The sequence below is a fragment of the Hippichthys cyanospilos genome, chromosome 20 (assembly GCF_059441005.1).
Source record: "Hippichthys cyanospilos isolate Australia breed blue-spotted pipefish chromosome 20, RoL_Hcya_1.0, whole genome shotgun sequence".
NCBI lineage: Eukaryota > Metazoa > Chordata > Actinopteri > Syngnathiformes > Syngnathidae > Hippichthys > Hippichthys cyanospilos.
Window position 1 is genome coordinate 970,086 of NC_142388.1, and position 13,817 is coordinate 983,902.

Below are 13,817 nucleotides of genomic sequence, written 5' to 3' on the forward strand. Positions count from 1 at the left end.
TTAAAAAAAGCATTCAATTAAATTTGCTGACATCTGTTAAAATCTTACATCTCCTGAAATGCCTGGGCGTATGCTTAGCAAAGGAGTCACTATACAATATAGCAATACGTTGCTTCAAGTTCCAATTATTTGCTCTTAATCTGAAAAGAAAAATGAAGCGTGTCTGTTTCAGCATTATAGAGCGGTGAATTTGTTGACAACTTAACCGACAAGGCAAACGAGTTAGGATACAATTTATCAATAAGTTGCTCCATGTTCTGATTCCTTTGCTTTGAAATTGGAAAAGAAAAATGACGTTATAAAACACTGAATTAGTTTAAAAATTAGGCTTGTTATGTTATGCAAAGGAGTTACGATACAATTTAGCAATAAGCTGCTTTGTGTTGCGATTACTTTTCTCCTTATTTGAAAATTCCTTTTCTGTCTTAAAAAGCATGAAATGAGATTTGTTGATACCTGCAGAAACCCTCTTGGAATCATATTTGCAAAAGCTTCGTTTTGTGGTGCAGCAGCATTAGTGAGGCGTGCGTGCGTGCGTGCGTGTGTGAGTGTCAGCGTATTAATGAAAGTGTTTGATGTTTCAGTTAAAATGAATGTCTGCTAATCTTGGAGCAACAATAGCCCCCCCGCCCCCCTTTTCCACGTGGGCCTGGTGCTAATCTTCTGGCCGGGTTAATTGGAAGCATGCCCCCCCCATCCTCATCGCACCCCGCCCCCGCCTCGTGATTTTTTTGATGAAAAGTTTCAATTAAAATTAATAAACTAATTTTCACTACGCGAGGGGGGGGGGGGGATGTGGGCGGGGATGTGGGCTGGGGGGGGGTCTTCTCCCTCTCCCTCTCCTCCTGCCTCATCTTCCAGGGAATCCCTCCTCTTCCAAAACGAGGGCGAGCGTGCGCATGTTTGAGTATTGCGCGTGCGCGCGTCGAAGTGGGGAAAGGTCCTCCCCCAAATTGGCTCCCTCCTCCTCCTCCTCCTCCTCTCCCTGCGGTCCTCCGCGCCGCTCGCTGGAAAGTTAGCAGAGGCGGCGGACGATGGAGGCGGTGCGCGGGCGCGCGCCGGCCATCCTGGTGGCGGTGGCGCACGGCGTCTTTTCGGGGAGCCTCAATATCCTGCTCAAGTTCCTCATCAGCAGCCTGCACTTCCGCTTCCTCACGCTGCTCCAGCTGTGCACGTGCAGCACGGCCGCGCTGGTCCTGGAGAGCCTCCGGAGGTTCGGCGCGGTCTCCGTGCCCCCCTTCGGCCTCGGCCTCTCCAAGGTGAGCCCGGGCGCGCGGCTCCGCTTCGGATCGTTTTGCGCGTGCGTGCGTGGCGCAACCACGAGGACCGGCGCGACCCGTGCGCTCGCTTGCGAAAGTCTGCTAAACTTGCATGAAAACAAACAAACAAAAAAAGAAGACGTAAAAGCGTCCGATGTAAAAGTGCGTCTCCTAAGTTGGACTGCATGCGCAGTGGCGGAGCTAATTTGCGCATTTGTCGATCGCGCATAAATTCTCATTTCATAGCCGTCAGCGCGTCTTCCTCCTCATCACCTTCATCGTCGTCACTTCTGCACCAAATTCGCGCACGGCTGGCGGGAGAAAAAGTCAACGAGGCGCACAGCGAGCGGTTTGTTGTTTTTTTTTTGAAGAGACTTACCTTAATTTTCCTTTCGTTTCCAAAATTTTACTCCAATTTTGAAAATGAAAAAAGCTTTTAGTGTAAACTAGCTCGTGTACTATTTGCAGTGTGTGTTGGAGTGACGAATTGATCCCTAAGGAAGCGTTGGAGTATGCAAATGAGCTGGTGAAATTCTACCATTAAACAGTGTAACGTCCAGCCATATTTTTTGAAATTGAATACGACTTTGCAATTGAATTAGTTATTATATAATTATTTATGTATATATCATTTATATTATCCAAAGCATCGGCCAATTTCACCCCCCCGCACGTCATCAGCTTCTGTGACTTAGCAAACTCGTCATCCGAGTTCACACATTTGTACATAAACCGATCCGCTTCTTCAATATGTTGAGTTCAATATTGAACAGGAAGACGGTCTTAAATAAATGTTGTGATGTCATTTAATAAGATAAGCACACCTGGGGCACTACGGCTGTCAATTAACATGTTAGCAAACAAGCTAACACAACTTTAATCTCCACACACACACACACACACACATATATGTTTTTTTTGTTTTTTTTTTTAGGAGTTTGCGCCAGTGTGCATCCTGTGGACGCTGCAGTCAACGCTGACGCTGTGGTCGCTGCGGGGGCTGAGTCTGCCCATGTACGTGGTTTTCAAGCGTTGCCTGCCGCTCTTCACGCTCTCCATCGGCGTGTGCGTCCTCAGGAACGGCGTCCCCTCGCCGGGCGTGCTCATCGCCGTGGCCATCACCACCGGGGGCGCGGCGCTGGCCGGTAAGGCGCGGCGCGGCGCGGCGTGGCGCGGCGTGCCGCGGCGCGCGCGGGTGCCGGGCGAGCTCAAGCCGGCGTCCCGACAGGTGCGGGAGACCTGAGCGGCGACCCCTTCGGTTACGTGACGGGGGTGCTCACGGTTGTCATCCACGCGTCCTACCTGGTCCTCATCCAGAAGACCAGTCTGGACAGCCAGCACGGACCGCTCACCGCGCAGTACGCCATCTCTGTCATGGCCACGCCGGTAAGGAAGGCGGGCCGCCGTTCTGACTTCCTGTCCTGCTAGTTTCCCGCCTTGCTGATTTCCTGTCCCGTCCTGTCCTGCTTACTTGCTGTCCTGATAACTTCCTGTCACGCTGACTACCCGTTCCTCTAATTTCCTGTACCGCTTGCTGCCCGTCCCTCTGCGGACTTCCCGTCCCGTTGGTTTCCCGTCCCGGTTACATGCTGTCTCGCAGACTTTCTGTTCTAATGACTTCCTCTCCGACTAACGCCCTGTCCCACTGGCTACCCGTCGACCGACTTTTAAAGATTTCCAAAGACTTTCAGCGCGCTTACTTCCGGTCCTGTTGACTTCCTGTTTTGCTTGCTGACTTCCTACAGTATCGTGTGGATTTTTTTGTTCTTTTTTAAAAATTTCAAACTTGAAGCTAATTAAATATGAGATTTCTAAGATTACGCTTCGGAGCACAAATAAAATATTTTAGATGTCATTAGGCTTGTCCGATACAATTCTGGTTTCGGTATTACACTTCTTGTCTCCGGGGCTTCCTGTCCCGCCGCCTTCCCGTGTTGCTCACTTCCTGCCCGACTGACTTCAAGGCCGTCGACTTTCTGTTTCGCTGGCGTCTATCCTGCTGACTTCCTGTCGCGCCGAGCACCCGCCCCGTTGACCTTGCGTCTGCCGACTTCCCGTCAGGTCATGCTGGTGTGCGCCGTGATCTCCTCCGACGCCATCACCATGTGGTCCTACCCGGGCTGGAGCGACGTTCGGGTCGTGGCGCTTTTCGCGTCCAGCGTGATCATCGGCTGCGCCATGAACTTCACCACCTACCACTGCACCTACCTCAACTCGGCCGTCACCACCAGCTTCGTGGGCGTGGTCAAGAGCGTGGTAACCATCACCGTGGGCATGCTGGCCTTCGACGACGTCGCGCCCACCGGGCTCTTCGTGGGCGGCGTGGTGGTCAACACCGTGGGCTCCGTAACCTACTGCGCGGTCAAGTACTTCGAGCTCAGGAAGAAGAGTTCTTACGAGAACCTGGAGGGTGGCGCCGGGGGCGTGGCCGGGGGCGCGGCCGGGGGCGCGGCCGGGGACGCGGCGCCGCTCGCCCAGCCCGACCCAAGCGCGACGCCTACGGACAACACCTTTGCGGGGGATGCGGGCGTCCGCCGCGTGTCCTCCGCTGTGATGACGGAGAACGACATGGTGGAGATGCAAAGGGAGCACCTTCACAAGGACGCCGCCGCCGCCGTCTCGACGCAGGAGGCCGGAAACTACGTCGGCGTGTGGCGCGCCATCAGACAGTTGCAATTCGCCAAGGGCGACGCCCTCATCGACAATATGGAACAACAGAGCCCCTGAGAGTCAACTAGCGCCATTGGCTAACATGTTAGCGCGCTACTTTCACGTTGCTAAGCAGCACGTAGCATGATAGCAAAGAATACGGGGAAGAAAGACGAAAGGAAAACGCTTTTTGTTGTTTTGAACATCCGATGGTTTTACGTGGCCGCGCCGGTATTTAGTTTCTTCGCCAATTCTTTGAGCCTAGCTTAGCATCGGCGCCCATTCGAGATTTGCTCGTCTGAAGAGTTTTCATTTTGAGAACTAACTGGAAGCGACGCGGTGACGTTAACCCGCGCGGGCCGCCCTTTTCTTCTTGTTAGCCGTGCTAACGGACGGCGACGAGGGAGTCGATGAAAAATGGGAGGCGGGGATGCCGTTGGCGCGTGAAACCTCTCGTGTGGGCCTGTCCCTCCCCCAAAGCTGCGGGCACTACTCTCAAAAAGGAAATAAGGAGCTATGATTGCTATTGATTTTTTCCAAAGATCTTTTAACGCTACAAGACGAGCGAGCGAGCGCAGGTGACGATGAGCAGCAGGAAAACGCCTGCGGCTAGCACCCACAATAACTTAACGTGAGAGTGTGTATGTGCATGCATTTCGGTGTGTTTGTGTCAAGTTGTGTAAGTCGTGAGGACATTTGTGAACTTGTGTGTGTGTATGCATGTATGTTGTGTACACCTTTATATACTGTACCTGTGTGTGAGTACCTGAGTGTAAGTCAAGTGTGTTTATGTGTGCATGACTCGTATGTGTGTAATAATGTGCACGTGTTCCACTGTGTGAGTTTTTACGCTTTGAGCAAGAGCGCAAAAGCAGAAAATGTAAAGCTAATGAGCTAATGCGAATGAGTGGAGCTGGACGACTTTTATTGAGCTTTGTCTTTTTGCGTGTTGTGTTTGTGTGCTTTGGCGAAGAGGACATGCTAGCATGATGGTGATTGATTGACATGAATTGTCCATTAAAACATTCACAAAGAATCACGGAGGTGTCATTTGTGCGCGCGTATATGTGTGTAGATAAAAAAGGAGGAAAGTGAAGGAGAGAAAAAGTGAGAAAATGAAGAGGCAGATGAAAGCTCTGCAATTTCCTGCGCAAGAAATGTCTTTGAAGAACTTGCGCTTGTGTGTGTGTGTTTTAAGATGACAGGCCGGTGGCGGTGACCTGTACTTTCCGACAGGAGCACGCGATGTTCCCGGCTGAAAGCCGAGGACACATCTGAAGGAAAATGACAACCGTTGGCTTTAGCATCTCCGTCGTAATTTTCTATCCGATTACCTGCAATCGATTGTATGAAAAATTGACGCCGTGTCAGTCTAATTTGCTTTGACGATCGGTCGTATCGGCCGGCAGAAGCTCAAACTTCCCTAAATGTCTTTCCTAAATGAGCTAACGTCTCCGCTCTGAAGGAAAAATAAAGTTATCAAGTCAAAGAAATAACATATTTTATTTAGATGACTTTTAACCATTTGACGTTCTCAGATCGTCCACGTGAACGTTAAAAGAATTTTCTTTCCTTCGGCTCCATCGAGCGGTCATCTTTTTCAGTACAACAGCGCCCTCCAGTGGATTTGGCCACGTCGCAGCCTCGCGCACACGATGCTGTTCAAGAGTTTTTGTTGCTTCTCTTCTTTTTGTTCCGTTTTGTTTCTTTCTTCGGGGGTCCCAAGGAAGGGGGCGTGGCCTCAGAGGTGTGAGTGGCGTCAGCTCCTGCCAAGGCAGCTTCTGGTTTTGAGTGTAATTCCAGTTTAGTGTTTGTTTCTGTTTTTTCTTTTGCTTTTTGTTTCACTTCTTGTTCCTGTTTCACTTCTGGTTCTGGTTTGACCTCTGACTCTGGTTTTACCTCTGGTTCTGGTTTGACCTTTGGCTCTGGTTTAACTTCCGGTTCTGGTTTGACCTCTGGCTCTGGTTTCATTTCTGGTTTCACGTCTGGTTCTGGTTTTACTTTTGGTTCTGGTTTTACTTTTGGTTCAGATTGGACCTTTGTTTCTGGTTTGACCTCCGGCTGTGGCTTAATTTCTGGTTTAACATCTGGTTCCGGTTTTACCTCCGGCTCCGATTTCACCTCTGCTTCTGGTTTCACCTCTGGCTCTGGTGTTATTTCTGGTTTAATGACTGTTTCTGGTTTCACTTCCGGTTCCGGTCTCACTTCAGGTTCTTCTGCTTGTGGTTGCGATTGTCCGTTTTGCTCTTGTGGCTGCGTTTTGCTGAAATGTCCAAACGCAGCTGCTACAAGGTCATCATCCAGGTCGCCCAGTTGGTTCTCCAGGTCTAAGGGGTCAACTTCCTGTTCGGTACCGCGGGATGACGTCAGAGATTCTGCGAACTCCCGCAGTTTGACTTGCTCGGCCCTCAGACGCCGCATCTCCTCCGTCGTGACGCCGTCGTCGTCGTCGCGGTTTTCCTGCGAGGAAGGCGCCTCGGGGGAGGTCTCGGCATTTGCCCGGCGGACCTCTTTGATTTTGGCGTACAGAACTTTCCTCTCATCCTGAAGAGCTCGACACAACTTCTCCAGTTTGTGGATGGTGACCACAAAGACCTCGTACTCTTTCCCCTTCTCGGTCCTCTGTCGTAATGAGGTAGAGTGAGATACAAGCTAACGCGCTAAATCGCTAACGCGACTCACCTCCTCCAACAAGTCCGTCAAAGCTTTGTTGCAGTTCTCAAACCTCATTTTCCAAACGTTCGACTCCTTCTCCAGCTTCTTCATCTTCTCGGACATCTTATCGACAAACAGAAGTGTAAAATCAATAAGACAATATCGTGACATCATCGGCACAACGACGACATCGGCCTCAAGTGATGGGAACACCGTGTTCGGACGTGCAGCCGTACAGAACGGATTTTCGAGACAATACGAAGAAAAATAACAAGTGGGTTGATGCCCAAGTTATTTGAGGATTGTAAATTTAGCGTAGCATGAAGCACCTCCTAAATGTCAGCCGCTATAAATGCAGCCTTCCATATCAGGTACTCATTTCAAGATCTAAAGTTCACACACTGCGTGTTTTTATCCGTGCTTCCATTATTCATAATCCTTCCTTTATTCTTGAGGTCATCCTTTAATTACTACATTCTTCTTCAGCCTCAGAAGACGGTAAACAACGAGCAATGGCTGGAACCTCAAAGTTTCTATTTAAATTGGCTTGCAACTAATGCAAAGTGTAGATTGAATATATATTAATATTAAAAGTAGATGTGGGCAATTTGCACGTAATTAATCGCAGGGGAACAAACGGCACACAAGGACGAACACAAAATGTCCGTACATTTTCCATCTCCTGCTTGAAGCGAGCGTAGATTTCATTGCTGGTGGACAATGTTGTCTGGAACTCGTCGAACTTTTTGGAGTAGAGCGCCAACTGCGGGACCACAAGTCCAGTCAGAGGTCATTGCACCAAATTTGGGGCAAATGAACAAAAACACACAATTGAAAACTTTGATTTTACAAGCACGTTTCATGCTAGTTAGCATGCATGCTAGTGTGGATTAGCGCGCTCGTGAATGGAAACAGAAAAATCGAAGTTTACCACGCGGTCCTACCCACAATAAGGTAAATTGATAAAAGTCAACCAGAAAGGTCATTTCAAAGCTTTTGCCAAACCGCAGCAAATGACAGATGATGAAGGTGCACGATGTTCCATCGTTTATTGGCTATTTGTGCATTTTTTGTGCTACACGCCAAAGCCGTTTTTATTTTTAAGCGTTGTGGGAACTTGAATTGGGTCCATGGCCTAACTAGTTTTAGTCCGTCTCGTTTCCTGCTTTTTTTTATTTTGAAGACCCACTTCCTGTGAGCCACATGTACAGTACCTGGGCTTGACACGCCTCGTTAGTAGCCTGCTTGTTTTCACCTGCGAGTTACGCACTTTTTTTCCTTCTTCGCGACCGATTGACGACGCTCACGTCCTTTACAGTAATCATCAGAATTTTCGAACCTCAACCTGGTTTTGGATCCCGACGTCTCCCTCGGCTTCTGCGTGCGGATTTGTAAGTTTCTCTTCCCATTTTTTTACGTTAGCAACTGGATTCGGATTTTGGGAAGTTTAGACAACCCCTTCCAGTCCTCAAAAATCGCATTTTATTTCTATAACACCTTTTCAATCATGAAAATAAGAACTCATTGTATGACCAAGGGTTAGCTTTTTTAAATCGAAAACTAATAACTACAACTAAAATAATAAATAAAATAAAGGCTTTGTTAAGAAGAAAGTGAACCCCAACATTTTCATGGAATTAATTTGGATTGTGGAGCCACGTTAGCCTGAATTCGTTCAATATTTTTGTGTTTGAAATCTGACTTAAGAGGCGAAATCCATCCGTTTTTATCCGTCCTAACTTGAAATGACGTCACAGTTGGTCGAGGCTCATCCGGAGGGTCGTAAAGCGTCGTGACAACTCTTCGCCTCGCAACGCTAAGCACAAACGAACGACGGCCCGAAAAATTTGCCACCGCCGTAACTCTTTGGCGCCGCCTTGTGGGCGCGTCCTCCGCGTGCGTATTCACCTGCGCGTGCGTGACGGCGGCATGTTGGCGCAGCGTTTGAGTCTGCAGTTTCCACTCAGCCGCCTCGCGCAGCAGCTGGCGAAAGAGAGCAAACGCGTGACCTCCTCGTATTTACCTTCTTCTTCAAGTCCAGCTCCTCCTGCTTCATGGCGAAGCACTTGCGGGTTTTGTCCACCGCCTCGGCCAGCAGCTGCGGCGCGGCCACACGGCACAAACTCACAGACGCACAAAAGAAAGCGGCGGACGGCGGCGGAAGCGGCCCGCCGGCCCGCGCCACTCACGTATTCTTTCTCGCGCCGGTGTTTCTGCTGCGCCTCGGCCAGCGAGGCGTTGGCCTGCTCCAGCTTGGCCGACGCCAGCTGCCGCTGGAGGTCGCGGTGATGGTTGATCTTCTCTAAACTCTGAGGACACAGAACCCGGTCGCGAGCCGGGGGGCGCGGCTCGGTCGCCGAGGTTTTGCTTTCGGGGTTTCACCTCCTCTCTGCGCTGGCACTGTTCCAGCAGCGAGTGCAGTTTTTGGCTCAGCCCGGCGTTGTCCTCGCAAAGTCTTTCGTTTCTGGCGCTGTGCTGCTGGATCTGCGCCTGGATTTCCGCGAGCGAGGTTTGGAAGTGAGCCGCCATCTCGGAGCGCTTCTCTTCGTCCTGCCGGCAGCGGCGCAGGGCTTCGTCCTGCTCAGGGGACGGACTTTATTAGTGTGAGCGCCTCACGATTTCACCTTCTCATTTCCATATTAGACTCTGAGCCTGTGATAACCTGCGCAAAAATCACGGCTCTGTTTTTCCACTCGACACAATCTATTCTATTTAAAAACAAATATGTGGTGAATAAACAAATGTGTAGCAAGTTTAGTACAAATAAATAAATATGTGCCTTAACTTTTTTGTTTGTTAATTTTTCTTAGCAGCTTGTCGCATCAACTTTGCAAGCGCCAATGATAGCGTATCAACAAACTGCGCTGCACTTCCATGAATGTCCACTGTGAGGCACACTAGACTTTGAAATCTTATCAAGCAGAAATTTGTGTTGATAAGAATAACTTTGAATCTTATCTCTTGCAACCCTTTAAATAATACAGAAAACAAGTTTGTTTGACTAACATGAGCTTAAATTCATGTTTTTGACCAAAATAACTCGTTATCACTTGTGACTCATTAAATAATACAGAAAGCAAGTTAGTTTGACTAGCATGAGCATATTTTCTCTTAAATAACAGAATCTTATCACTTGTAACCCTTGAAATGATACAGAAAGCAAGTATTTTTGACTATCATGAGCTTAAATTTGCATTTTTGATCATAAATGATCACTTCCGTTTACCTATTTAAAGTCGCGTTTTGAGAGAAGGCGCTTGGTGGGCGTGCTCAGCAAAGCTTCGTCCAATCATCTTCCAAAAGTGGGCGAGGTCATCAAAATTCAGCGTATTTATTGGTTTAGGCACACAAACCTTGACATTTAACACCACGGTAAACCGTCAACCCGATTATCGGCCTATGAAGGTGTGTGTGTGGGGGGGGGGGGGGGGGGCACCCTGAGTGTGTAGTAGTGGCCTTGGACGTCTTTGCACAAACTTTCCAGTTTGCTTCGTTCGGCCTGCAGGGCGCAGATGTTGTCACGTAGACCTTGGACCGCCCTTCGCTCGCCTCGCTCCCGCAACAACTACACACACGATACATTAGTCGACAGTGGAAGTTCAGCAGAAACTCGTCCGAAAGTGGAAACTCACCAGCTCGGCGTGTTTCCTCATCAAATGATCGAGTTTTTCCTCAGGAGTTGACAAAGCGCTCAGACTGTCTGCCACGCAACAAACTTCTACAACAACAAAGGGTCATTCCAAGTCTTTTTGTGTAAGAAAAAAATGCAGCCGCTGTTACTCATATACAACTTCAGTAAATGGCAGGAAACCGTAGCATTTGAAGGGCCACGCATAATCGGGCAATTTCATTGGCCGGCCCTATTTATTGATGTCAAATGAACAACCCCAAAATGTCTCCAAAAATGTATTGCATATTTCAAAAATCCACTTTATCCGAGTCATTGTCTCCTACAAAGTTTAGATTCCGATAGCGTGACCTTGACAAAAACTTGTTTTCGATATGCAGCTGAAAAATGGATTACGGGCCACCATTGGCCCCTAAGCCCTAGTTTGGACGCCGCGTTGCCGAAACTGCTCGAAACATCGAAAACGACCCGAAAAGAAAAGAGGGGCTAGTAAAGTTAAATAGAAAATGAGATTGAACAATGTCGACGTCGCATGACTCTGAGGTCGCACCTGATTGGACGCTGGCAGTGATGTCATGGTGGGTGTCAACCTCCACCTGCAGCGGGCACACCACATCACGCTTTAACAAACGTGACCTAGAACAAACGTGACGCTAACGTTGACACGGCCAACCTGAGCGTTGCTGCTGAGGATCTCTTTAAGCCTCCTGCTGAACTCGTCCATGGGGTCCTCGGCCACGGGGGGCGGAGCTACCTCGTCTTGCGGGTGGGGCGCTAACGCCTCGGTGGCTGTCACTGACGTCTCCATCCTCACCTAAGCGCTAGCAAACGGGAAAATAAGTCCTGATTGGAAATGCCATTTTGCTTGAAAATGAATGCTAACATGTTAGCTACAGTTTCTGCTTTTTACCCGCTAAACATCTTAACGCTAATAAACATGCTACTATTATGTGACGCAAACACATGTGAATCTCACTCTCAAAGATGGTGCTACAGGCTAAATAGGACGCTAAAATGCTCATTTGATACATCTCCATCCTCTCGGGAGCCCGAGCAAATGTGAAATAAATCGTGACTGAAATGCCAGTGTACTAAGAAACTGATAGAAACATGCTAGCTTGGCAGTCGGTTATATACAGTTTATGACGCTAATATGTTAGCAGACTAAGCCATTGCTTACAGTTTTGACTTCTAAAATGCTAACCATATCGAAACAAAGCTAATAAACACGTATATAACTAACACATTAGCTAATGTGATTATCATCGGATGCTATCTTGATGCTAATCTAAATGGAACTTTACTGCTACTACTTGCTTACAGTTTCTGCTTCTAACATGCTAAGACATATTAAAGCAGCACTAATAAACATGCAACTGACTAAAATGACACAAACACGTGGCATGCTAGCATTCACGGCATTGGGGCCACAAGCGAAATAGGTCACAAAATGCTAATCTAACGCTAATCTCGCTTTAACAAGAACAGCAGGAACCAAGTGCTGTCAAAATAAATACAATCAAACACAAATCATGATGAATGTAATAAAAATGACAAATACATTTCTATCAGGTCTTATCGTTTCTAGGTTTAAAAGCGCTTCAAATTCCTCATCCCGTATTGGATATAGTTTAGGGGACACAAGCATGCGTGTATGACATCAAGAGTACGAGATGAGCCCAAGGTGCCAAGCTAAATTAGGAAACCAAACACAACAGCTGCAGCTGTTTGGACAACACAAAATCTGGCCCACCTACACACACACACACACACACAAAATCAGTTCAGGGTGTCCCCTGCCTACTGCCCAAAGCCAGCTGGGGTAGGCCCCAGCAAGCCCGTGACCCTTGTGAGGATAAGCGGCTCTGGATAATGGATGGATGGATGGATAGATGTATATTTGTGTATAGTTGCGTATAATTTCTAGACACACGCATGATGTCATCGATATACATGTGTAAAGTTTTGTCATTTTCTCTACTGCCTATCAAAAGTCATTAGCACAAATAGAAGTTGGTGTGAGAGATGCCTTTGATTAAGGAAAAAAAACAAAGAAAACTTACCGGGTGAGAGAAGTGAAAGGGAGCGAGAGACCGATGAAAATGATGGCGGAGAATGAAGACAGCAGCTGACCACCCAAAATAATCTGGCAGACTCCGCCCACATTCTGGCCACACTGCTGTCAGCCTGAGGTTCATAGGGTGAAAAAAAACAAAAATAAAAATCCATTTTCAACTTTTCCTATAATCTTGATTAATTATTCTCTTGGTTTGGTGACGTCATATCAAATCACCTGTGCTTGCGACAGGTCTGAATTGTTGCACTTCCAGCTGTATCCACTTGGTGGCAGCATTTAGCCAAAGTGACGCTGCTCTTCACGATTGGTACTGACTTCACTTGGGTAAGAGGGCGTGGCCTCAATATTTCTGATGGACACGTGTTGGGGAAGGTGTGCGTTGTTATGGCAACCAAACAGGAGCGCACGCACGTCTGCATGTTTCTCTGTGCGATGCTTTTTTTTTTTTAATAGTCTCCCATTGGTTGAAACATGTTCTCTTTCTTTCATGCCTTTTAGCGCAAAGCTAAATGACTAAATAACATCCTGATAATTGGAAACTAATCGATTCTCACATTCATTACCACTTATAGAATTTGTGTGTGTGTGTGTGTGTGTGTGTGTGTGTGTGCGCGTAAGCTTCTCTGGTTGGCCTGTCTCCTTCAGATAAAGCCAGTTCAGCTCCCTGGAGATTCGAACCCCTCCCATGATGCAAGTTGTGTGTGTGTGTGTGTGTGTGTGTGTGTGTGTGCGCGCGCGCTACTTCATTTTGTTACCACCAAATGTGTTTTCTGAAGCCTTAATGATTTTTCCAATTTAAGGCGTTTGCATCATCACGTTGTGCACAACAAACACACACACAGTGGTTTTTCCATCGCAGTGGGGACATCCCCATGCATTTCCGAGCCCCTAAAATGAACCTGAACCGTCACAACAGCCTGTTCAAATCTAACGCTTACCCGAGGGTCAACCAAAATCCCAAATCAAACCAATCTTCTAAATGCAAGTGTTGACCCTCAAAAGAGGGTTCCTATAACTGGGAGGTCCCCACAAAGACAGTAAAACTAGAATTTGGTCCCCATATTGAAGCAAAAAACAAGGGCACCTAAACACACACACATCCCATTTTCTCGTTTCAAGTGAGGCAAGAATTGCTAGGCTGCCGAGGAAGGATCCTGATGGCTTTTTTTTTTTTTTTCTTTTCCATCTTGGCTTCTTAATGGCCATCCTTATTTCCTGTCCCAATTGATGATGTCGCCGACACGCGAACCACGCCACCACCGACGCCCCATTTAGCTTCTTGTCCTTTCCATTTTCATCTTTCATCTTTCATTTTCATTCCACAAGTGGACGCCATCATTGTCCATCATCATCACCCTTATCCTCATCTTCATCGCTATCATCTTTGCCGCTATCTTCATCATCGTTGTTGGGTGATGCGCTGTCATTTGTAACAATCTATATTTTTATTTTATGGACACTGGGCAAGCTATTTTTGTTGAAACGATTAGGCAATGTCATACTGATGTGAGCCACCTGCGTGTGGGCGTGTCTAATACAAATCTTTGAC

The 13,817-nt window shown here is 47.8% G+C and overlaps 2 protein-coding genes across 6 annotated transcripts; one reads left to right on the forward strand and one right to left on the reverse strand.

Moving 5' to 3' along the window:
* The first annotated feature begins 96 nt into the window (after positions 1-96).
* Positions 97-4,944, forward strand: slc35d3 (solute carrier family 35 member D3). 2 transcript variants are annotated; one of them, XM_088403303.1, is made up of 5 exons: positions 97-1,259; positions 2,194-2,273; positions 2,337-2,404; positions 2,488-2,645; positions 3,321-4,944. In XM_088403303.1, exons 1-5 carry the CDS (start codon positions 1,035-1,037, stop codon positions 3,984-3,986), a joined length of 1,197 nt encoding a protein of 398 aa, XP_088259429.1. In that variant the 5' UTR covers positions 97-1,034; the 3' UTR covers positions 3,987-4,944. The 2 variants fall into 2 exon arrangements, with proteins under 2 accessions (XP_088259429.1, XP_088259428.1); XM_088403302.1 differs by having other exon boundaries at positions 2,194-2,404.
* A 448-nt stretch (positions 4,945-5,392) lies between these two features.
* On the reverse strand, positions 5,393-12,319 carry LOC148406847 (beta-taxilin-like). Of its 4 annotated transcripts, none has more exons than XM_088403921.1 (11): positions 12,255-12,319; positions 10,865-11,012; positions 10,742-10,787; positions 10,196-10,278; positions 10,000-10,128; positions 8,946-9,140; positions 8,753-8,872; positions 8,587-8,661; positions 7,234-7,326; positions 6,591-6,686; positions 5,393-6,530 (listed from the first exon to the last, which is right to left on the reverse strand). In XM_088403921.1, exons 2-11 carry the CDS (start codon positions 10,997-10,999, stop codon positions 5,571-5,573), a joined length of 1,932 nt encoding a protein of 643 aa, XP_088260047.1. In that variant the 5' UTR covers positions 11,000-11,012; positions 12,255-12,319; the 3' UTR covers positions 5,393-5,570. The 4 variants fall into 4 exon arrangements, with proteins under 4 accessions (XP_088260047.1, XP_088260046.1, XP_088260044.1 ...); XM_088403920.1 differs by lacking the exon at positions 8,587-8,661 and adding an exon at positions 8,472-8,546 and having other exon boundaries at positions 10,196-10,281; XM_088403918.1 differs by having other exon boundaries at positions 10,196-10,281.
* Between the last annotated feature and the right edge of the window lie 1,498 nt (positions 12,320-13,817).

Coding starts and splice junctions, on each gene's coding strand:
- slc35d3 (XM_088403302.1), top strand. CDS start 1,035: ATGGAGGCGGTGCGCGGGCGCGCGCCGGCCATCCTGGTGGCGGTGGCG. Junction 2,405..2,487: donor CGGGGGCGCGGCGCTGGCCG/GTAAGGCGCGGC, acceptor GCGTCCCGACAG/GTGCGGGAGACCTGAGCGGC. Junction 2,646..3,320: donor TCTCTGTCATGGCCACGCCG/GTAAGGAAGGCG, acceptor ACTTCCCGTCAG/GTCATGCTGGTGTGCGCCGT.
- LOC148406847 (XM_088403920.1), bottom strand. CDS start 10,999: ATGGAGACGTCAGTGACAGCCACCGAGGCGTTAGCGCCCCACCCGCAA. Junction 10,788..10,864: donor TCCTCAGCAGCAACGCTCAG/GTTGGCCGTGTC, acceptor TGCCCGCTGCAG/GTGGAGGTTGACACCCACCA. Junction 10,282..10,741: donor CACTGCCAGCGTCCAATCAG/GTGCGACCTCAG, acceptor TTGTTGTTGTAG/AAGTTTGTTGCGTGGCAGAC.